Source organism: Cornus florida, unplaced genomic scaffold (genome assembly GCF_030987335.1).
Source record: "Cornus florida cultivar Cherokee Brave unplaced genomic scaffold, ASM3098733v1 CherokeeBrave_3.0.0_Hap2_Chr08, whole genome shotgun sequence".
In the NCBI taxonomy this organism is placed as follows: Eukaryota; Viridiplantae; Streptophyta; class Magnoliopsida; order Cornales; family Cornaceae; genus Cornus; species Cornus florida.
In genome coordinates, this window is record NW_026775578.1 from 11,242,921 (window position 1) to 11,265,443 (window position 22,523).

The 22,523-nt window shown below is 35.5% G+C and overlaps 1 protein-coding gene and 2 long non-coding RNA genes across 6 annotated transcripts; 2 read left to right on the forward strand and 1 right to left on the reverse strand.

The window, feature by feature from the left end:
• The first annotated feature begins 677 nt into the window (after positions 1–677).
• Positions 678–17,048, forward strand: LOC132269339 (uncharacterized). 3 transcript variants are annotated; one of them, XM_059770500.1, is made up of 7 exons: positions 678–837; positions 3,211–3,327; positions 12,257–12,364; positions 14,369–14,718; positions 16,000–16,092; positions 16,426–16,485; positions 16,581–17,048. In XM_059770500.1, exons 3-7 carry the CDS (start codon positions 12,262–12,264, stop codon positions 16,785–16,787), a joined length of 813 nt encoding a protein of 270 aa, XP_059626483.1. In that variant the 5' UTR covers positions 678–837; positions 3,211–3,327; positions 12,257–12,261; the 3' UTR covers positions 16,788–17,048. The 3 variants fall into 3 exon arrangements, with proteins under 3 accessions (XP_059626483.1, XP_059626484.1, XP_059626482.1); XM_059770501.1 differs by lacking the exon at positions 3,211–3,327; XM_059770499.1 differs by lacking the exons at positions 678–837; positions 3,211–3,327 and adding an exon at positions 11,502–11,541.
• Positions 17,049–18,494: 1,446 nt separating this feature from the next.
• On the forward strand, positions 18,495–20,459 carry LOC132269341 (uncharacterized). The gene is made up of 2 exons (XR_009469483.1): positions 18,495–19,055; positions 19,623–20,459. It is a non-coding gene; the product is annotated as an uncharacterized LOC132269341 (long non-coding RNA).
• On the reverse strand, positions 19,660–21,970 carry LOC132269340 (uncharacterized). Of its 2 annotated transcripts, XR_009469481.1 has the most exons (4): positions 21,453–21,970; positions 21,162–21,324; positions 20,823–20,913; positions 19,660–20,634 (listed from the first exon to the last, which is right to left on the reverse strand). It is a non-coding gene; the product is annotated as an uncharacterized LOC132269340 (long non-coding RNA). The 2 variants fall into 2 exon arrangements; XR_009469482.1 differs by lacking the exon at positions 19,660–20,634 and having other exon boundaries at positions 20,638–20,913; positions 21,453–21,969.
• Positions 21,971–22,523: the final 553 nt, after the last annotated feature.

Consider the following 22,523-nt stretch of genomic DNA (forward strand, 5'->3'; position numbering starts at 1 on the left):
GTCCTAGTTCTTTTATTATACTTCACAAAGTGTGTGGTGCATGTGATTTGATCTGGATCGTTTTTTACTGTGCAGCACGATACAAAGTACCATAGGATTCCAGCTCATAATGCCTACGTATGGTCATTGATTAACAAAACAATGTTGTTGGATGTACAACATGAAGCATATGTGTAAGCGAGAGGTTTTGGATCCCATTATAATAAACCTTAGGAAAGTAATCAATAATTACCTCTAAAACATGTACACTCCACTTGTCAAGAGGACCAAACACACGTCTGACACTTAGGGGAACATCTTGAAATGTGGCTGAATTTTATTAGTTTGACATATGGTTCATCAGATGAATTTAATGTAATTAACACTCGTAGGAAATGAATGATTTCAGATCAAAGCGATTTACTTCGATCGTAAATTTACAGATTGAAGCTTTTTACTACACAAACTATTAAAAAATGTCTTTAATGCTGGCAGAGATCTGTAAAATATATTTTTGAAGTCTCATTTTCCTACTTACATTTTTAACTTGAATGTTACGAGTATTATTGAACTAATACATGCAGGCCGGCTCTCTGACCCAAGATGACTAAGGCTGTGGTGAGGCCCACAAGGATGTAAAAAAAAAAAATTTAAGTTAGGACAAGTTTTGGTCTCCTTGGGCCTCAAATTTTAGAGGCGTCAAATTTTGAGGCCTATAGGGCATGAAAAAAAAAAAAAATTTAGGCCGAGTTTCAGACGACAATCTGCTTCGTTTCAATCCTATATTTTATTCTCCGAAAAAATATCTGCTTCGACAATTCGCAGGGCGCAGCCTCCGCTATCGTCTCAGGTGACAAGGTATGTTCATCCGCTCTCTCTCTTCTCTCTCCTTTTGCATGAATCGATCTTTTATATATGTTTCTTTCTTTCTTTCTTTCATCTCATCATTTGATTTGTTCTAACTTTGGTTCGTTTGATTCGGGCCTTTACCTTTGTTCCAATAGTGAAAAGTAGCTTCCAAACTAGGGTTTTTTTTGTGTGTGTCACTGTGTGTGATGGCTATCAAAAGCTGAATGAATATATTATGGTTCTCTTAGTATTTTAATAAATGTGTGCCTTTCTACCTGTGTCTTTCATGGCGATCGAGTCCATAATCCATGGCAGGTACTTTTTTTTTTTTTTTTCCTCTCCTTAATTCCACTCCAATCTCACAACAGCAGCAACCATACCCCTTTTCCTCTGAATTTTTTGCATTTTCACATTCAATCCTACGAAAATTAAGGATCCCTTCTATTGGGTTGAGCCTTTGAGGTAATAATTAACTTTTTCGATCTCTAAATTATGCTCATACTTAAAAGTGCCAAATTAAGGGTTTTTTTTTTATATTTTATTTTTATATGAAGATACATGTCACCATTATTGATGTTATTAGAAGTTGGCTCAGCTAGAATTTCAGTTAATAATACTGTCAAAGCACTTGCCATCAGAATGTACAAACACATGGAAATCAAGAGCAGGCTTTAACAAAACAAAAGTTTTCTATTAATTTGCACAGGTCTTCTGTAGCAATGATCAACCAATCACTGCTACTAAAGTTGATTCCTCATCCTGAAATCAAGAAAGGGGTAATTGGCTCCCAAAAAACACAAACACAAAGTGTAGTGTAGTTAATATAAAGAGTGAAAGACAAAAAACTATATATGTTAGTGGATGCCACATATAACCTAAAAGTCCCACTACTTCAGTACTACAAGTTCAGCCTCCTATAATATATATAGTCACCTCATCTCCACATATTTTTGTATCTGTAATCATCAAATTTTAGTAGCTATATAAACAATGAATGTAAAAGAAGCTGCAGTTTTATGTTCTCTAGTAAACTGTTCTCTTCATTTTTTATTTTGTGCCTATGAAAATTTCGCACTCTTTAATTGATAGATTTATTGTTATTAGTTGGCTGTCTTATGCACACTGCACATTCGCACAATTTTTTATTAGTGATGATAGATTTATAATTATTAGTTAGTTGTCTTATGCAAACTACACAGGCGCACAATTATTTGCACACAATTATTTATTGGTGGTGATAAAAATTTATAGTTATTAGTTAGTTGTCTTAAGCACACTGCACAGGCGCACAATTATTTATTGGTTGTGATAGATTTATAGTTATTAGTTAGTTGTCTTATGCACACTGTACAGGCGTACAATTATTTGTTGGTGGTGATTAATTTATAGTTATTAGTTATCTTATGCACTATGCACAGGCGCACAATTATATTAGCTATAGAATTTGAAAACATCGTGTGAAAATTTCGCACTCTTATAATTATTTTTTGCATGTGTGAAATTTAAGGGCCTCACATTTGAAAGTTCGCTTAGGACCTTTCAAAATATTTGCAATCTCAGGGCCGGCCCTGGATACATGTGCTCTAAGAAAAAAAAAAAAAAATAAGGCTTAATTTCATTGACACTCCCTTATGTTTGGCCAAATATCATACTCAACCATTTTTCGAAATTAACTATCACTCAGACCCCAATTTTCTTTTTCGTTACTTTTTTTTGTTAAAAAGGTGCAAAATAATAATTTTATCCATTTTTTAAAATCTATTTTTAATCTAAAATATCAAAAATCTGAAATAACCAAATTGCCTTCATTTATTACTCTGTCACCCCCAAAACTCTTCATCTCACTATTTTTTCCAAAAATATATATATTTTTGTGTATATATATATGAAGAATAATTTTAAAAAATAATTATAAATTGGTTGGTGTAAATAATGAGAAATATATATATAAAGAATAATTTTAAATTTTTATAATGAAGGTCAAAGGGTATTTAAGTCATTTCAACATTTTTTTTTAAGTCAACAGATAGTTAGAAGGGTAACAATGTCATTTTACATGCAAAAAGGTATATGACACACTTGAAAAGTAACTTTTGGGGTGTAAGTAAAAAACGGACTAAACGTTTATAATGCGAATGATAATTATTTTCAAAAGATAATTTAATTTGATATTTGACCAAACCTAAAAGGGGTGTCAGTGAAATTAACCCTAAAAATAAACGTTAACATGATAGAGTTTGATGAAACTCAACTAGGTCGTCAAACCATCATGGTTGAACAAGGCTGGAAAACTTTGTAATTTTTAAAGCTTTTATGGGTCAATACGAAAATAACATATAATTTGAAAAACAAAACACTAAACCCATTTTTAACCCATGACAGTTCTACCTCCTCAACCCTAGCCGCGATCTCCTCAACCGGCCACCGCAAGCTCCTCCACCGGCCACAACAAGCTCATCCACCGGTGACAAGAAGGTCCTTCACTGCGAACTCCTCCAGGTTTTTTCTTTCACTCTCTCTTTCCTCTTCTTTAACCATCTCTCTCACTTCACTCTACAAACCACTGCGATGACCTCACCACCATCAATCACTCAGCCACTACGTCAATTCCACCACCACCACTGTTCACAGTTGCCACCGCCACAGTAGACCTTCACCCATGGCGCTCACCACCACCCACCGACCCAATACACATCCATTCTTGCCCTCATTTGTCAACTATTTTGCTCAGGATTATCTGTTGCAATTCGCTTCTTTGTGGTTTCTCTTATTTTTGCTTGCAAAACATAGCAGAAACAAATAGAATATTTTACTTGCTATATTACTATTTGATTTATTTATTTATTTATTTTTTTGTGGGTTAGTATATATTGCTATAATGCTATTTGAATTAGGGTTATGGAGTTTATCTTTTTGCTTTCTTTTTTGTGTGAGGATATATTACTATTTGAAATAGGGCTATGGAGTTTATCTTTCTGCTTTCTTTTTTGTGTGATTTGTTATTGAACTCGTGAATTATATGTAATGATTAATGAATGATGAAGGGTTAACATGATGGAGATCTACTTAAAACTATTTGTCTATTTTAGTTCATAAGTTATTTTAGTGCTTGATTACTTGAATGATGAAATGAGTTACTTGTGTCATGTAATTTGTCTTTTTTATTCATGAAAAAAATTAGTGATTACATTCATAGTTTGTAGATAAAATGAGTTACATCATTTATATATATATATTTATATATAAAATTTATTATATTATTATTTCAATCCCGTATTCCGTGTGTTCTAATTTTGAGATTTGTCAATCCCCTTGTCCATATGGTATTGCACCCATGTGTTGTGTCCTTGTACTTGAATCTTTATCAGGGGAAAACTACCCTTTCATTGTCTTAAGGAGTCTTAAGCAAAATTTATTTAAAAATTTATTTTTTACCTTGGTTGAATTAAACAAAATAATTACATATGCGTCGAGAGTCGTTGTTCATGTTCAAAATGCCTTCCAAGCTCTTATTTCAAAAAACCAAATCATCCTTCTTAAATCAAATAATTCTAGGAGTTATCACTCACGCATAACCAGTGTTGTTAAAGGGTGCCTAGGCTCTAGGCTCATACAGTCACAACATTTGTGCCTATTGTGTGCCCAGGTGCGCCTTTAATATGAAATGTGAGTATGCTTAGTAGTAATTTAATTTTTCAATTGTGTCTGGCGTGCGGCTTGCCTAGTGCCTAAGCTCTAAAGGACCTCTAGTGCCTTAGTGCGCCTTGGGCCTTGGATACAACATTGCTAAGCCCTAAAATTGTGTGCCTGTGTGGAAAAATTGCAGAACGTTTGGTTGATGCAAATGAATTGTTTGATTAAATGCCCAATCGAAGGGTTGGGGATTATGGGTCGATGCAAATCTTCTTTGCCGAATAAGTTGATACAAATGAGCTGTTATTCTTGTGAGCATGTTAACTTGTCCTATCAGTATTCTAATTTTGAGATTTGTCACATCCCCCTGTCCATATGGTATTGCACCCATGTGTTGTGTCCTTATCCTTGAATCTTTATCAAGGGAAAACTACACTCCATTGTCTTAAGGAGTCTTAAATATCAAAGCCGTTTATTTACTTATCAAAAAAAAAGAAAAAAAAAGCCGTTTATTTAAAAGTTTATTTTTTTACCTTGGTTGAATTAAGCTGAATAATTACATATGCATTGAGAGTCGTCGTTCATGTTCAAAATGCCTTCCAAGTTCTTATTTAAAAAAACCAAATCATCCGATCGCTCAACCGAAAATTCCCTCTGCCCCTACCGCACTCTAGCTTGGTTATTTCCACCGCTTGTCCAGGGTTGAGCCCTGGGATTTGACGGTGGACTTAAAAAGCCATCTACAGACGCTTTACGCCCAATCATTCCGGATAACACTTGCATCCTCTGTATTACCACGGCTGCTAGCACAGAGTTAGCCAGTGCTTATTCCCCAGAAAACGTCATTTTCTTAAATCAAATAATTCCAGGAGCTTGTTGACCCATCTTATCACTCACGCACAACCAGTGTTGTTAAAGGGTGCCTAGGCTCTAGGCTCATACAGGCACAACATTTGCGTCTATTGTGTGCCTAGGTGCGCCTTTGACAACATGTGTGCCTTTAATATGGAATATGAATATGCTTTAGTGGTAATTTAAATTTTCAATTGTGTCAGGCCTGCGGCTTGCCTCGTGCCTAGGCTCTAGAGGACCTCTAGTGCCTTAGTGCATCTTGGGCCTTTGATACAACATTGCTAAGCCCTAACATTGTGTACTTGTGTGGAAAAATTGTAGAATGTTTGGTTGATGCAAATGAATTGTTCGATTAAAAGCCCAATCGAAGGTTTGGGGATTAAGGGTCTATGCAAATCTTCTTTGCCGAATAAGTTGATACAAATGAGCTGTTATTCTTGTGAGCATTTTAACTCGTCTTATCAGTGTTCTAATTTTGAGATTTGTCACATCCCCCTGTCCATATGGTATTGCACCCATGTGTTGTGTCCTTATCCTTGAATCTTTATCAAGGGAAAACTACACTTCCATTGTCTTAAGGAGTCTTAAATATCAAAGCGGTTTATTTAAAAGTTTATTTTTTACCTTGGTTGAATTAAGCAAAATAATTACATATGCATTGAGAGCTGTTGTTAATGTTCAAAATGCCTTCCAAGCTCTTATTTCAAAAAAACCAAATCATCCCACTGCTCCACTGGAAATTCCCTCTGCCCTACCATATTCCAGCTTGATAGTTTCCACCGCCTATCCAAGGGTTGAGCCTTGGGATTTGACAACGGACTTAAAAAGCCACCTACAGATGCTTTACGCCTAATCATTCTGGATAACGCTTGCATCCTCTGTATTACCGCGCTGCTGGCACAGAGTTAGCCGATGCTTATTCCCCAGATACCGTCATTTTCTTAAATCAAATAATTCCAGGAGCCTGTTAACCCATCTTATCACTCATGCACAACCAGTGTTGTTAAAGGGTGCCTAGGCTCTACGCTCATACAGGCACAACATTTGCGCCTATTGTGTGCCCAGGTGCGCCTTTGACAACATGTGCGCCTTTAATATGGAATATGAATATGCTTTAGTAGTAATTTAATTTTTCAATTGTGTCAGGCGTGCGGCTTGCCTCGCGCCTAGGCTCTAAAGGGCCTTTAGTGCCTTAGTGCGCCTTGGGCCTTTGATACAACATTGCCAAGCCCCTAACATTGTGTGTCTTTGTTGAAAAATTGTAGAACGTTTGGTTGATGCAAATGAATTGTTCGATTAAATGCCCAATCGAAGGGTTGGGGATTAAGGGTCGATGCAAATCTTCTTTGCCAAATAAGTTGATACAAATGAGCTGTTATTCTTGTGAGCATGTTAACTCGTCTTATCAATGTTTATTATTTATTATTGTTCTCCGAATCTTGGAACAGAGGCTTGATTCACATGGTAACATAACCAAGGTCTTGTGAGCCTCTATTCCACATGATTATTCTTATCACTATTCTTGTTAACCCATCTTATCTCTATTCTTGTTAGCCCATCTTATCATTATTCTTGTAAATTGTTATGCAAATGAATTTTTGCTTGATGCAAATAATCTTATTTGTTAGGGCTTTAGCATGAGTCGTTAACATTGGTTGATGCAAATGAACTGTTCAGTTAAATCCCAGGAGCCTATTAGGGCTTGGTAATGTTGTGCATGAATGACAAGATGGGTTAACAGGCTTTCAGAGTTATTTGATTTAAGGAGGATAATTTGGTATTTTGAAATAAGAGTTTTGAGGGCAATTTGGAGATAAAAAAATGATTCTCAATTCATACAACCACAACCACCACCACCACCACCTAGCCTTTTCACAATTACTTCGGGTCGGCTACATGAATCCCATGTTTCCATTCCATTCTATTTTAGGTCATAGCTCCAGTCAATGCATATGTTATGATATCTTTATTTACTACCTCTACCCACATTAACTTTGGTATTCCTCTTCCCCATGTATTACCCTCAATGTGAACGATGCCACTTTTCCTAACCGGTGCACTTAAAGGTCTTATATGCGCATATCCAAACCATCTTAACCTATTTTCTCTCATTTTATCTGCAATTGGTGTTACTCCAACCATCCCCCAATTGTGATAATTTATAATTCTATCTTTTCTAGTCTTACCGCACATTCACCTCAACATTCGCATTTTTGCCAGAGTCACTTTATGCAAATGTTGTTCCCTAGCTGCCAAACATTTGGTAGTATGGCTGGTCTAATAGCTGTTCTATAGAATTCTCCTTTGAATCGTAAGGGGATACATCTATCACACAATATACTAGATGCACTCCTCCATTTAACACATCTTGCTTAAGGTTATCAAAATCGCGATCCTGGATCGTAGAATTGTATGATTCTACAATCCCACAACCCCGAAACGAGGCAACTCGTATAAAAATCGCAAATATGGTTAGAATCGAAGTAGAATCGTTAGAATCAGTTGTAGAATTGCAGAATCGTACGATTCTAACGATTCTGCCTTATCCGTTGTTCAGCTAATTTTTCAGCCTTATTCACTGTTTTTTAGTGTTGGGCTTCTTAAAAAAGAAAGGCCCAAGTCGTGCCGTTGGAAGTTTTACTGTTAAAGCTTTCTTGAAGAGTTGTTTACATGAGTTTTGCAAACTTGTTTACGTACCATTGGTATGGATATGTTAGTGATGCACACTACCACATATTTTAACTTCTATAAAAGTAAAGCAAAAACTTAGGGCTCAATTGCAGCGCTGGTGTGTTCGATTTGGGGCTCTCCAGCAACCAAGTAAGCTCTTTTTTTTTTTTCCTCTCTCCCTCTGTTTCTTCTTCTTCTTCTTCTTCTTCTTCTTCTTCTCTGTTTTTTCCCTTCTGCTGTTCTCGCTTATCTCTCTCTCTGTCTCCCTTCTTTTCTTTTTCTGGCCTTTGTTTTCGTTCTGCTGTTTCTCTCTCTCTCTCTCTCTCTCTCTTCTTCTTCTTCTTCTTCTTCTTCTTCTTCTTTTCTCTTCCCCCTTCTTCTTCATGTTCTTTTGGTGTAATTTATTTTTTCCTTCTGCTCTGTTGGCAATACTTGGTCCCAATACTTCCCCTCTTCTACTCTGTATTTTTATTTTTTATTTTTAAAATTTTATATGTGCTTCAGTGCTTTAATGCTTTAATAATTACGAATGAGTATAATACATGTTGTTTTTAATATAATGCATGCTGTTTTCATTTTTCAAATTTTTTTACTGAGAAAAAGAATGCTATTTTAACTATGAAAATGCCTGCAGTTGTTGTTGTTGTTGTTTTTTTTTTTTTTTTTTTTCCCTAATTGGTACTCACACATACATGCCTCCACTGTGACTCGAACTCTTGACCTTCCTTTGGGAAGTAGGGGCCTGGTACCGTTACGCCATAGGCTTGTTGGTGCCTGCAATTGTTTCCCGTGGCCTGTGAAAATATCTGCTATTTATGGGTCTGTTGTTACCTAGTCCTTAATACATTTTTTTTGGTTGTGTTTTGGCCTTATTCTTGCTATATTTTACACATATTATTGTTTAAGAAGTTTGTTTGAATTGTTTTTTTACTGGTTGGTAGAATCTTACGATTCTCGATCCGATTCTACGATTCCGATTCTATGGAACCCAAAACGATACTATGTAGAATCCCGTTTTTAACAACCTTGATCGTGCCTTTATTCTATAATTATAATTCTCAATCCATATGTAGTTATTTTGCTTAATTCAACCAAAGTGAAAAATAAACTTTAAAATAGACCACTTTGTTATTTAAGACTCCTAACTCAATCTAAGTGTAATTTTTCCAGGAAAGAATGGTTACAAGGATGGAATTTCTCCAATAAATTTTTTTAATGTGAGATAGGAGGAAAGAGATTAGGAATAGAAGATAGAAGAATGGGTCAGTAAGTGGGTGGCCTGGTTACCATTATCAAAGAGAGCAATTACCTGTTTTGCATTGTCACATTTTGATATTCTTCTTGAACTTATTTGATATTTTAATCACTTCATTTGAAAGCTACTTGGCATCTAATTTTACCACTGCATTCTCTTTTTATTCACTACTCCGTAAAAGAAGGCTTGCTTTCTATTTAATATGAATGGTATATTTGCTGGTTAAGGCCAAACAATTGCTCATGTACTTACACTTCCAACACTCAAAGATAAACAGAAATAAGAAAACAAAGTAGATCAAAAGAAAGAAAAATTCCTCTCCTTTTATTTTACGTGAAATTGTTAATTGTATAAAAAAGGGTCATTATTGAGTACTGGTCTCTCCTAAGTGGCCAGAAGTTGGAAGGAGAACAATGGAGACTGATCTAACTTTTGATATATCATTTTGCGTAAAGTAACTGGTCTCAATCTGAAGCCCGAATTCTCACACTTGTAAACCTATGATGTTGCTCTGCAAATAGGACATCTGTTTGTTTGTAATAAGTGAGTAGCGCAGAAGCACTTGCATTCTAAAACTTAGTGTAATGCATCCCTTCATATGATGCATTTAGAGCTTACGCATGCAAGGGTCAAATGATCTTTTCCTAGTCTTTTGGACTATCCAATTTCGAGCATGGACACTTTAAAATTGAAGTTTTTCATGCTTGGAAAAAAAAAATTGTTTTAAGGAGTCAAACCTGTGCCTTTTGCTATCTAATAATCACAACAACATTATTGTTTAGAAATTTTTTGTCATCATATCTTGAACATTAGAATGAGACATTTTTTCAGTTCCCTTATTTTTTTTTTGCCTAGCAAAGATGGAAGAACTTGTAGCTCAACAAACGTGAAGATGGTAAATAATCCTCATTTAAGTATCCATTATGTTGTAAGATGCAATGCACATCTCTAATGCAGAAGATCTGATGTTGTGTATTGTACTTTTTCGTGCACAACACACCGCTCGAATTGACTCAGCAGTGGGTGGGACCCACAGCTGGATTAGTCCCAACCCTCTACCATGCATTGAAAGTACCTGTGCACAATGGATGATTGGGGTCCTTGATTCACACCTATCTATGAGACTGGTCACAAAGTGGAAGAGAATCATATTTAAGCTGGTTCTTGACCATCTAAAATATTGTAGTTATTTTACATATTTTATTTGATAACATTTTCTGTATCTAAAATACTATTTCTTGATATCTATAGCCATTGGTTTCTATTTGTTACATAGTAAATATTTCATTTTCTAAACGTTGTTTTGATATATTAAGTTTTAAACTTTATGTAAAAGAATAATTTTAGGTTTTAAATATTTTTTTTTATGTGATAACAACTGATAAAGTTATTAAAGACTGAAATTTAGTATATTTTCATCTGCCTCCAAAATAGAAGCTTGAGAGTTCAAGTCTGGAGTAAATGAGAGTGTACATATTTGTTAAACAAAAGGAAAAAAAAAAAAAAAAAAAATTCTTCCCTAAGTCTGATAATTTCTTCAAAACATTCTTATATATAATGGTTTCTAAATTTTTTCTGTTGGATATTACTGGTAAATTAAGATACATCATATAAGTTAAATGCTAACCAAGTTTTATTTGAAAAATATAATATAAATACTGAAGAAGAAAGAGTTGTTCTGTTGTTCATCAAATCAAACATCAACATTATTATTTAATGAGATTTACCGGTATTTTATGTGGTATTGAAAATATTCACAATCCTTATATCAATACATTGCGATATGAGCCCTGATTGTCTGTTGTTCACTTTTTGGTGTTGTAGCGTGCCATAGATGTGGGTTACAATTATTTCAAGGTTCAATTTAATATGTTGCCCGATACCATTATTTCGAGGATTCAACACCACTATTTCGAATTCTCAAAATAATGGTGTTAGAACACATTAAATCGAGGTTCAACACTATTATTTCGAGCCTTGAAATAATGTTGTTGAATATTAAAAATAATGGTGTTAGGCAACACATTAAATCGAGAGTCAGCACAAATTTGGAGGCTCGAGATAATTGGGCAAAATAGTTGTGCTGATTCTCGAAGCACACTACAACATTGAAAAGCGTATGGTGGAGTATTCGGATCATCTCGATTAATGGGCGGTGTACTTCTTAATAAAACCCTCCCAAGGTTTTATTTCATTGTAGAGAGAGAAAGTTAAGTTGTGGGATGAAGAGTGCAGAGAAAGTGAGAAACCTAAGCTGTGGACTTCCTTTGATGCTTGGATGTCTGCTTATCTTGACTTGCAGAGTACAAAATCTCTCTGTTCTCTCTTCTTTCTAACAAATTGTGTTATGTGGTTGTTGTTTGTGTTCTCTCTCTCTCTGGCAATCTGGTTCAGATTGAGCAAATTTGAAATAAAGGGAATTTTTGAGCAACGGTTTCTGTTTTCCTTTCCCCATTTTCGGAAAGAAACTGAATATGTTGTTGTTGAGCTGAGGATTGTAAGTTTTGACTTCAATAAGTGATCTCAAATTTTTTGTCCTGAACTTCTAATCCTTCAAGTGGACTTTTAATTCTACCAGGATGAGCCCTGTGATTCAAGTTATATTATTTAGGAAAATCCAAAAGATTAGAGAATCAAAATGAGTCCCTTCTTTATTTTTTTATTTTTATTTTTTCCTTCTTTGAAACCTCTACATGTCCCAAAAAAATTAGTGGAGAAAGTTGTGTTAAAGACAATCTATTTGTTTGGAATACATAATATATTGACCTCATACATCAAGGTCTAATAGTTTCAAAAGGTCTAATAGTTTCAAAAGGTCTACTGGTTCTCTCTTACTAAATGTTATATATAATGCATTGTGGTCAGAAAATGAGGAAATTTTAGCTTAGGAGAAAATTGTGACTTTGGTTTATATTTTGATTTGAATTGAAACACAATCCTTCCCACCAATTTATGTTGTTATGATTCAATTGTGATTTGAGAAGTGAGATGGCATATTGATTTGGTGTTCAATTTTAGGAGATATGAAAATTATGAGGGGTGTGTTGCAGTCTGTTAATGCTGGCTTGTTAAACCAACTTCAGTGTCCTCGAGTGGTCAGAGCTTTTTCCACAAATCCAGCATCAGGTAATTTCCGTTTATTCTATCTAATGGCAATAGGACATTCAAATGTGCTGTTTAATTGCATCTTTGGAGACATATAATTAATTGGAGGCTCAACCTTTGTGGTACAGAATTCGTAATAGAGCTTGTAATGAGTAGATTTATCTGAATGTTTTACTTGAAACTGCACTGACATTGAAAATCCATCATGTACTGATTTTTAGCTTTCCTAATTCGTAATATCATGCAAAAAAAACTGCATTGTGCAGATTGATTGCCACTTTTGTTTTATATTGTAGCTTTCCTAGTAAGTGTGTATTGATGGGCGTGCTGCGTGCATACAGATGTGGCTAGTGTATTGATGGGTGCACATGCAAATGTGGGATCACATGCCTGCTGTGTACTGTTTATGTATTCCTTTTTACCCTAGTTCTATGTCCCATATGCCTCTTTTTAATTTAATTTTTTTTTTTTCATGTTTTATGGAACTTGGGGAGTTGTGTTTTTTAAGTATCTATGAGATACTCAAAAAATAAATTCTCTGAACCTTATGTACCTGTTGTCAATAGTTTTTCCATCAATATTATTATCTGGGGTTGTGGCTGTTGCTCTGGGCTTACTTTTTTCAGCCTTGATATTTCAAAATATGTAAGAAAATAGTTTCTAGTAATTGCCAACCATGCCCAAATGTTTGGTTTCTATTCAATCACAACACCGTCCTTAGTGCCATTTTTTCAGTTCAATTTATGAGTAATTTGGTCTTCTCTCAGTGATACGCATAAACGGGAGCACAACCCGAATTTTTAAAATAAGTTATGGGTGAGCTCAATCATCTTTTAGTATATGCACTCTGTTTGACATGATCAAAGTCCTTTTTTTTCTATTAGTGGCTGAACTCTCCAAGATCCTCTTCGCTACCTAACTTCAATAACATGGATTATTACATCTGGGACTCCCTCGAGGGAGGCAAAGATTCTTTAATTCTTTATTCATGATCACCATCTGTGACTAATGTATCCTTTAAATAGGATGCTTTTCCGTCTAATGTTTGGCCTGTTTTGTCTCAAATGATGCTACCAGCATCTTCTTCTCTGTTTAGGTTGACTGATCGAAAAAGATTATTGTATATAGGAGGATCCTATTGTAAATAATGAAAGTTTCTGGAGTTATTGACTTGCTTCAATTTACTTCCAACAACACTGCTTTTTAGTGGTCTTCTTCCCTGCGCTTCAGTCAGCATGTACATAGCTGGTAGTTCATAGTTCAAATCTGTGCAAGTATATTTACCATTTACTGGCAATGTTCTGTTTGAACTTTCCTTACCTTGATATTATCCTTTTAATCTCATGGTTCTTCCCCCACCCCCAACCCCAAAAAAATAATCCCATGCTTCTGATAGTGCACGTACATGAACTTCAGACTGCTACAATTATACAATTTTGGCTTCCCTTGTTTCCTTTTATACTGTGGTATCTGCTTAAGTTCTACCATGCAGCCTTGTATTCTTTCTGTTATATATTTATTTGATGAAACTGCAGATATTGACAAATGGTAAACTGTTGTAACTTGATGAATTTTATTACTTGGTGATAAAAAGATTAAAAAACAATTAAATTCATCAAAGCAGCATCAAGATTCCCAAATATCCCTTTAAATTAGTTGATGAGGTCGTGGAATTCTGGCATCTGCCCATGCCTTGAGGCCTGGGATGAGAGAGTGTGCCCTTCTACTTGAGAGGAACTTCAAATTATTAGGAGTTATATCTTGTTCATCAAGTCTTCTAGCTCCAGTCCTGTTAGAACCCAAGTGTCATCTAACAAGAATTAGATGCTGATATGCATTTGCCTGGTTATATTACAATATCACATTTGAAGTTTTCGGTATCACCCGTGGGCCACCAGTTCTATATCAATTTTTAAGTGTTATATGTCACCTTTGGCTTACAATTTGGTCATGCCCTTTAGGGTGTCTTGTGACAACCTTTAAAGAACTTCATTGGTCTGTCTTGTTTTTGTTGTTTCTAAACAGGTACCGGTGACAGCCAAAGTAGTGACGTATTTGAGTCAGTTGATGATTTTGAAGATCGGATTTTCAGTGATAAGTCTGGGAGTGCTCCAAAATCTAGTTCTTTTTTCCAAAAGCTTGGTAGGATTGAAGAGGCTTATGATAGAGGTTTTGGTTCTAATGTCAATGCTAGAAATAAATCTGAGTTTATGGATGGTTTGAATGAGAGTTTCAATACGTTGTCTGATGGGATGGATGGGAAGCTGAAGAAAGCAGCTACATATTTTGAAATCGATCCTGAGGAAATAATGAAAGATGACTATAAGTTCAGACCAGATATGACTTTTTTGCCTGGTTCAACTTATGAACTCAAGGTATTGAGCACAGTTTCTGAGGCATATATTTCTGCTGTGACATTTTCTGTACATTATTGTTTTACTAGCTTTTGTTTTGTCTTTACACATGCATCATATATCTCATGATGATTAAAGTCAGGTGTGAACCCTTCATTTATCTGCCTTAGAAGTTGCTGAACTTGCTCATAGTTACTGGTTAAATTTAGTTTTTGAGTGGCGTTGAAAAATGCTTCAGCTGTTGAGTTACTTATTTTGAATTACAAGTCCAGAGATGGGCATGGGCCAGACTTGGATTTGCTGTATGTCAAATTAGGAATAGGCGTAACCTGGCTGAATAAAACTAAATTTAAATTGGCCACAATAGCTGACCAACAAGTACTGAATTATTGGAAGTCTTTGCAGTGTTTATAATTTGGATTTCTGTATAATATATGTAGTCATTTATTTTCTGTGAAAGAAAGTGATTGGCTTCTTGGACAAGAAGGAGCAGGAATTGTAGTTCTGGTTACATCTGTCACAAGTAGTACCAATTCTTTGGAGAAGAAGGGGTAGTTTCTAGGTGGATTTAAACATATTAATATGTGTTACTCTATGTGTGCTTTTGTGCATAGCAGCAGATGAAAGCAACGGAAACAAGTTACATGTGAATTTTTAAGATGAACCTCTTGATTTACCCCCCCCCCCCCCCCCCCCCCCCCCTTCTGTAACGAATTTTAGCTTTCATGAAGTGAACATGCAAGTATTGTTCTGGCCATATGCTTTGTGAATTCAGTTATATGAATATCAATTTAAGATTGTCTAGATATGTGTGTGTGGGTGTGCAACCCATGATGCTCTCTCAGATTCATGACCATACTTGTTTTTTATGTCACATGTTAATATGTGAATTGTGTCATTAATTAATCAAATTGTAAGATGAATCATGATTTGTTGTTCAGCATGTTTTTATTGCAGTTTCTTTTAATCTACATATACAACACCACTATTATTCATAGAAGATAGTAACTATTTTGCGGTAGCTAAAAACTCTTGGCAGATGTCAAATCTGTCACGATATATAGGACTAAAGTACTAGTTCACTAACAAATCATAGAATGAACGCATATGAAAACAAATATACTATGTGATCGTGTCTAAAGACTTCTTTCCTGCACCCAAATTGAGTTTAAGATCTTCCTACTTTATTTAAGCTGTCATGTCTCTGTTATCTGTGCTATCACTTCGTTCTTTATCCAGCAATTCTTTCTTTTTGCGGTGGTCCCTTTTTTCCTCTCATGTATTTGGGGCGCCTCTGTGCAGGATCTTGACCTTAGAAAACCAGGCGTACGTAAATTTAATCGAAAGGAGTTTGAGGTGACGACAGAGGAAGTTCTGAGAAAAGCTGATTTCAGGGTGAGCATATCTGGATCTAACATAGTAATGAATTTTCTAGCCCATATTTTTGGTGAGCATCACAAGGATTATTTTTTTCGGAATGTACTTGGACTTAGGATCACTGTTGGTCTAGGAACAAGGGAAGATGCTTGTTATCTCCAAACCTCCTTTCGCTGTTTTTTTTTTTTTCTTTCTCCCTTGCATAAACTTTGTGCAGGATGTGGATTTGAGTTTTGTTTTAGGCCCAAGTGGTTTTTGCAAAAATGTATGTGCTGGGCTGTTTGTTGATATCATTGTGATTGTAGTCTTTCTTTAAGACCCTCTCTGACTTGCAAAATTTTTTTTGCACAGAATGTGAGATTCCTTGCCAATTTTATAACAGAGTCTGGAGTTATAATCAAGAGGAACAAGGTAAATAAAGTGAAAATTCAATATTCCCATCTTAATTGAACCATGGTTGAATATGAAAATTAATGCTTTTCATTATTGGCTGGTTCATTTTGCAGACTAAAATTAGTGCCAAAGCTCAAAGGAGGGTTGCTAGGGAGATTAAGACAGCCCGAGCATTTGGTTTAATGCCTTTCACCTCGATGGGAACAAAGCATTTTGCTTTTGGCAAAACAATGGAGGATGTTGATGAGGATCATGGATATCAAAGTTACTATAGCCGCAATTTTGTTGTTGAAGGAAACGGGGATCCTGTTGAAGCTTAGAAACCAGTGCCGGTCTGTTTTGGCTCCCTATTTTCTTGTTGAAATAAGTTTTGTTGGCAAGACAAATAGAATGGCATACCAACTTTACTTCAGATATGCGGGCATGCTTTTGTACCATGTGGTGTTGGTTTTAGCCGGGTTTTTGCTTAATGCTTAAATTCCATGTCCAGTGTTCTCCAAATCTTTGAAATGGGTTTGGATTATTATGAATAAGAAGTACATCTGTATTTTGCTCGTTGCAGGGCATTTACGCGTTATTTCTCCAAGTAGTCTCACAATCCTATGACGACGGAGACAACCCCGGGTAAACATGATCGAGTCCAAATTATACTCAGGTAGGGTAAGGGAAGCATATATATATAATCATCCCTACCTGAGTATAGTTTTGGGATATGAAGCCATCAAGAACATTTGCCGATCCTCATGAGATATCACAACCCACCAGTGAATATACTCTTTCTTCATCTAAGCAACTAAACGCTTTCTTCAGAGGACTAACCATTGCAACTTTATTTAGACCCCCTCCTCCTCCTCCTACAAATTTGATTTCATAAATATATGGCCCACCATCCAAAGTGGCAATCAAAAACAATGATACTTCCTCATCCTCACTGCCTCTGGAGTCCTCCGCCGGAGATGGAATGGGGCTGTGAACGTTGCAGAAGAAACTCTTTGTGCTGCGGCGTCCAGAACAAAACCTTTTTATAGGGTTTTTTGGGTCTCCTCTGTCAATTATATAGCGAACGAATGCATCCGTCATCTGTGATGTGTGCCTTAGCTAGGTATGAAAGGACATTGACACCCTTGTCAATCATTTTATGTATTTCTTATCTAGTTAGTAAATAAATAGATTGGAAATACGGATTAAGATAAAGAATATGAGTACGGATTCGGCAAAAATAAAAAAATTGTACTATATATTATATATATATATAATTAATTTTTGATCAATTTTTAAATTATTATGAATCTAAATGCAATCATTAATATATCATTGGAGTTTATTTCATATAACATAAAACAAGTATCCCTACTCCCTAGTGATATATTTTTAATTTTTATAATAATTACAGTATAATACTTCCTCCTCCTTATGTTAGTACTTGTCCACCTTGAAAAGTCAAAAGCAAGATAAAATGGATCTTTTCAAAATTACCCTTTAAAATTTAAAAATCTCCTTATTTAAAATTATAAGGACAATTTGATAATCTTACGGAGGGAATCATGCATTTATTGCATACCACTTAAAAAATTCTAAAACCAAAGTTGACAACTATTTATGGGACAAAAAAAAAAAAAAATGGAGTATTATTTTTGAAAAAGTTACATTATAAGTACAAAATTTGTTAAAAATGTATTTTGAAATATGTGAGAAGTATAAAATACGTGGTCGAAGTATCTACGGCTGCAAACGAGCCGAGCCGTTCACGGACTACTTGGGCTCGGTTCGTGTTCATTTCTTTACTAAACGAATCGAGCCCAAACAAGTTTTTGATGTTCGATTAATAAACGAGTCAATTTCAAACAGTCCCCTCCTCGGTTCGTTAGGTCGTGAACGCGTTCGTGAACAGGCTTGTTTTTAGCTCGTAAACATTAATATAATATATGTGTGTTTGTATTTTATGTTTTTGTATATTATAGGCCCATTTCTTATATTATTAGCTTAAGAAAACCCATTTCAACTAACCCAACCCAACCCAACCCAATTCGTAAATAAAAGATAACATAAAGGCATTTGAAAAATAAAACGGCCCAAACCCATATTCTCAAGTCCATAGTCACAAGTCCATCCATATAAACCTAACTTTCCTTTCTCTCCTCGTATCAAACGGTCAGACCCCAACCCTAGATGCGCTTCTGTAGCAGCGTTTTGGACAGATCACTGCGGTGCCGACAACTTGCTCTTCAACGTGCGTTTTGGGGCCGTGCCGACAACTTGCTCTTCAACATCGGCAAGGATGACAACGACACACATGGTTACCTCTCCCTTTCACTCTCACTCTTCCTCTCCATCTCTATCTCTATCTTTGTCATATTTTTGGCAATATCGCTCCTCCATTTATCCGTGGAGGATAGTTGCGATTTATACTCTCTTGTGTATGTGTGTATATATAACTACACCTACCAGTCAAAACTCAAAAGTAACCTCTCTTTAAATAGGAGTTCCTCGTACTCGCATGTTAATTTCTTAGAGAGAGAAACTTTTGAGAGAGAATGAGGCTAACCCGAGTTCACATCTTCCATTGTGGTGTTGTCTTTCTTTCAAAAGTAAGCTCATCTTTACCCTGTTTATTATTATTCTTCTTTAATTAATATTATGATTTTATGCTATCATTATTAAATACTTATAAGTTCTAATATCAGTTTTCAAATATTTTATTTCCTTGATTTAGGTATAAAAAAAAATAAATAAATACCAATTCTCTAGGGAACAAAACTTCACTCCTAGAAACATTATTTACATCCATGCAAGAAATTGATTGGCTAGCTTTAACAAAATCAAGTGTACCTTGACTCCTGGTTTTATTTTTCTTTAACAGATGAAATTGTGAATAATATTAACATAATGTTGGATGATAAAGGCTTATGATTTGATAAAGAAAATCATAAATAATAAAAATGTAATTTTATAAGCATTTTGTTTGAGTTATAAGTAACTTTATGTTTTCTACGTTAAGAGATACATTATATTATTAATAATTAAAATAAAAGAACTTATAGTATATTTTTTATTTTAAAGAAATGCAACTTCAGAAATCTATATATTTAGGAATTTTTTTTAAGTAGTAGCATCCAGTTTTCAAATATTTTATTCTCTTAATCTTTATGATTTAGGTAATACAAATTTTTCTGATCACAAAAAGGGAGAAATTGATGGGAATGAGTGGAGTAGGGGAAAAAATGGAGGTATGCCTCTTCAAATGCATTTTAATTTTGTGTTAGTTTCACATCTTAATAATTGTTTTTATCATGTATGGAAAGATATTCATATTCAATTTCTGAAAAAAGAAATTTCATATTTTATTGGTTGGTCACTTTATTTGTTGTTGCTTTTCATTGAAGAGATGGATCAATACTTGCACAAATAAGAAGATATATTATTTTCATTGAAGAGTGTTTCAAACCTGCGTAGCTGGCTAAACTTAAACTTCTGGACAACCAATTCAAGCTTCCAATATGGAGAAATGCTCCAACAGACAACGAAAGAGAAGAGATGGAGATCATGAGGAGGTCAACCAGGTTTTACAAGAGGCAATGCATTTCTACCTTTAGTATCAACCACAGGGACGAAATCTGCCAAGAGATGGGATGTGACCGGCGAACATGAGGATGGCGGCGAGGATGATGGCGAGCAAGAAGGATGCAAGGCCGGCGGGATGTGGGTCTGTTCGGCGTGATGCTGCAAGGAGGGGAACTGGAGTGGACTTCACCGGACTGAACTTGGTTTTTGGGTAATTCTTAAAATTTGAAGATTTTGTGCTTGTGTGTAATTTTGCCTAATTGGATGTGATTCATGCCCATAGGTATGTGTTTTTTCATCACTTTTCGTACTGTTTGGATTATGTGGGTCTGTTCGGCGTGATGCTGCAAGGAGGGGAACTGGAGTGGACTTCACCGGACTGAACTTGGTTTTTGGGTAATTCTTAAAATTTGAAGATTTTGTGCGTGTAATTTTGCGTAATTGGGTGTGATTCATGCCCATAGGTATGTGTTTTTTCATCACTTTTCGTTTTGGACGTTTGGATTTTGGTAATTATTGTATTAGATAATGGTTATGGTTTGAAGAAGTTGAGGATGGCGGCTGGAGATTGTTAGAGAGAGAAAGAGGGGAGAGAGAGGAACTCAGCTGAAAAAAAAAAAAAAACCAAAAGTTAGCAATTTGTCATTTTACTGCAGAAGGAAACAAGCATACACTATGAGAGGACACTGCCAACAATCTTAACTGAACTCCAAAATAATTCAATTCCGACTCCCTCAGTCTCATACATCTAAATTTGAACTTTAAACATATAAATAAGTGATAATTGAGATTACCACAACTTTGTAACCAATCTCCCGCAATGCAACTGCAACACTAACCATCAGTATCGATCTGTAGCGGATCAACAAGTAAATGCGCAAACACCTACACATAAGAATTGAAAAAGAATAACTAAAATCACATGAAAAAAGAGCAAAAACAGTACCAAAAACAAGAAACTTCCCAAGAATTGAAAAAGAATGAATAAAACACGAGAAAAAGAATCAAAACCCAAGAAACAAATAAACACATTCAACATGACAATCCATACGATTAACAGCTGAAAATCAAACACATTCATAAGAAACGTATTGCAAAAGAAAACAAGATTGACAGGAAATAGGAATACATACCAATGCTTAGAAATCCCAATTTCAATAAACAATAGCAGAAACCAAACATCAAGTACATGAAGTTCCTTTGATCTTGTATGAAAGTTCTTCAGATACAAGGGCTCCAAATGCATAATAGTGTCTAGTTGAGACGGAGTAGATTTTCATCCTTGCTTCTTCCTCACTGAAAAACACAATAGGTACAAACAATAATAAATATAAAAAAAAATTAAAACAAAACCCGTACATACAAGTTAGCAGTTGCACAGAGAGAGGGGGGCAAGCTTGAGAGTTGAGAGCCAGTGGCTGAACCTTGCGAACGGCGAACCTGAACTGGAACAGCGGGCGATGGAAACTGAAAGATATGGGTTTTGATTTTTTGAACAATCTGGCATATCAGATATAGGTTTTGATTAGATAATAGGTTTTGAACTTTTGATTCGTGCAGACAGATAGATAAACTGAAATATATGGGTTTTGAACTTCTGATTCTTGTAGATTTTCTAGTTAGCAGTTGCAGGGGGGGGAAGTTCAGAGTTGAGAAAAGACAATAGAGATGGAGGCAATTGGGGAGTTGCAGAGATAGAGAGGGGGCAAGTTTAAAGTTGAGAACGAGAACAGAGATGGAGGCGCGCGATAGGGGAGTTGCAGAGAGAGAGAGGGGGCAAGTTCAGAGTTGAGACCGAGAATAGAGATGGAGGCGATTGGGGAGTTGCAGAGAGAGAGAGAGAGGGGGCAAGTTTAGAATTGAGAACGAAAATAGAGATGGAGGCGATTGGGGAGTTGCAAAGAGAGAGATGGAGGCGATTTGGGGGGGGGGAGGGGGGGCGTTGGTGTTCATTGTTGAGACCGAGAATAGAGATGGCCGCGATTGGGGAGGCTGAAAAGAAACTTAGGGCTCGGACGAGATAAGGTTAGAAATAAATGAAAAATTAAGGAAATAAATGAAAAATTAAGGAAATAAAAAAGTAAAATAATATTAGAGCGCCCAAATTTTCCCGCACTAAATTTCGTACTCATCAACGCTTTTTTAGCAAACGTTGGCTAAAACATACCTATACCAGCAGTTTATGCAAACATTGGTAATTACACAACACTAGCGCTCATTAAAAAAGCGCTGATGAATCCCTAATTTGTTGTAGTGTATGCTTTTGTCCCTACCTTTAATTAATAGAGAGAAATCTTTTATCACAAAAATAAAAGTGAGTAATTCTTAGAGGAATAAAATTAAGCCCTATCAAGTGCATAGGAGCGTATTATAGGCCTATAGTTATCAATAAAGCATTTATGCTCTTAAATTGCATTAGTTCAACATATTTATGGTGCAAGAAGAAATACATGGTTTGCGTGCTTTCCCTCCCGAATACAAACATTGGGCAAAAA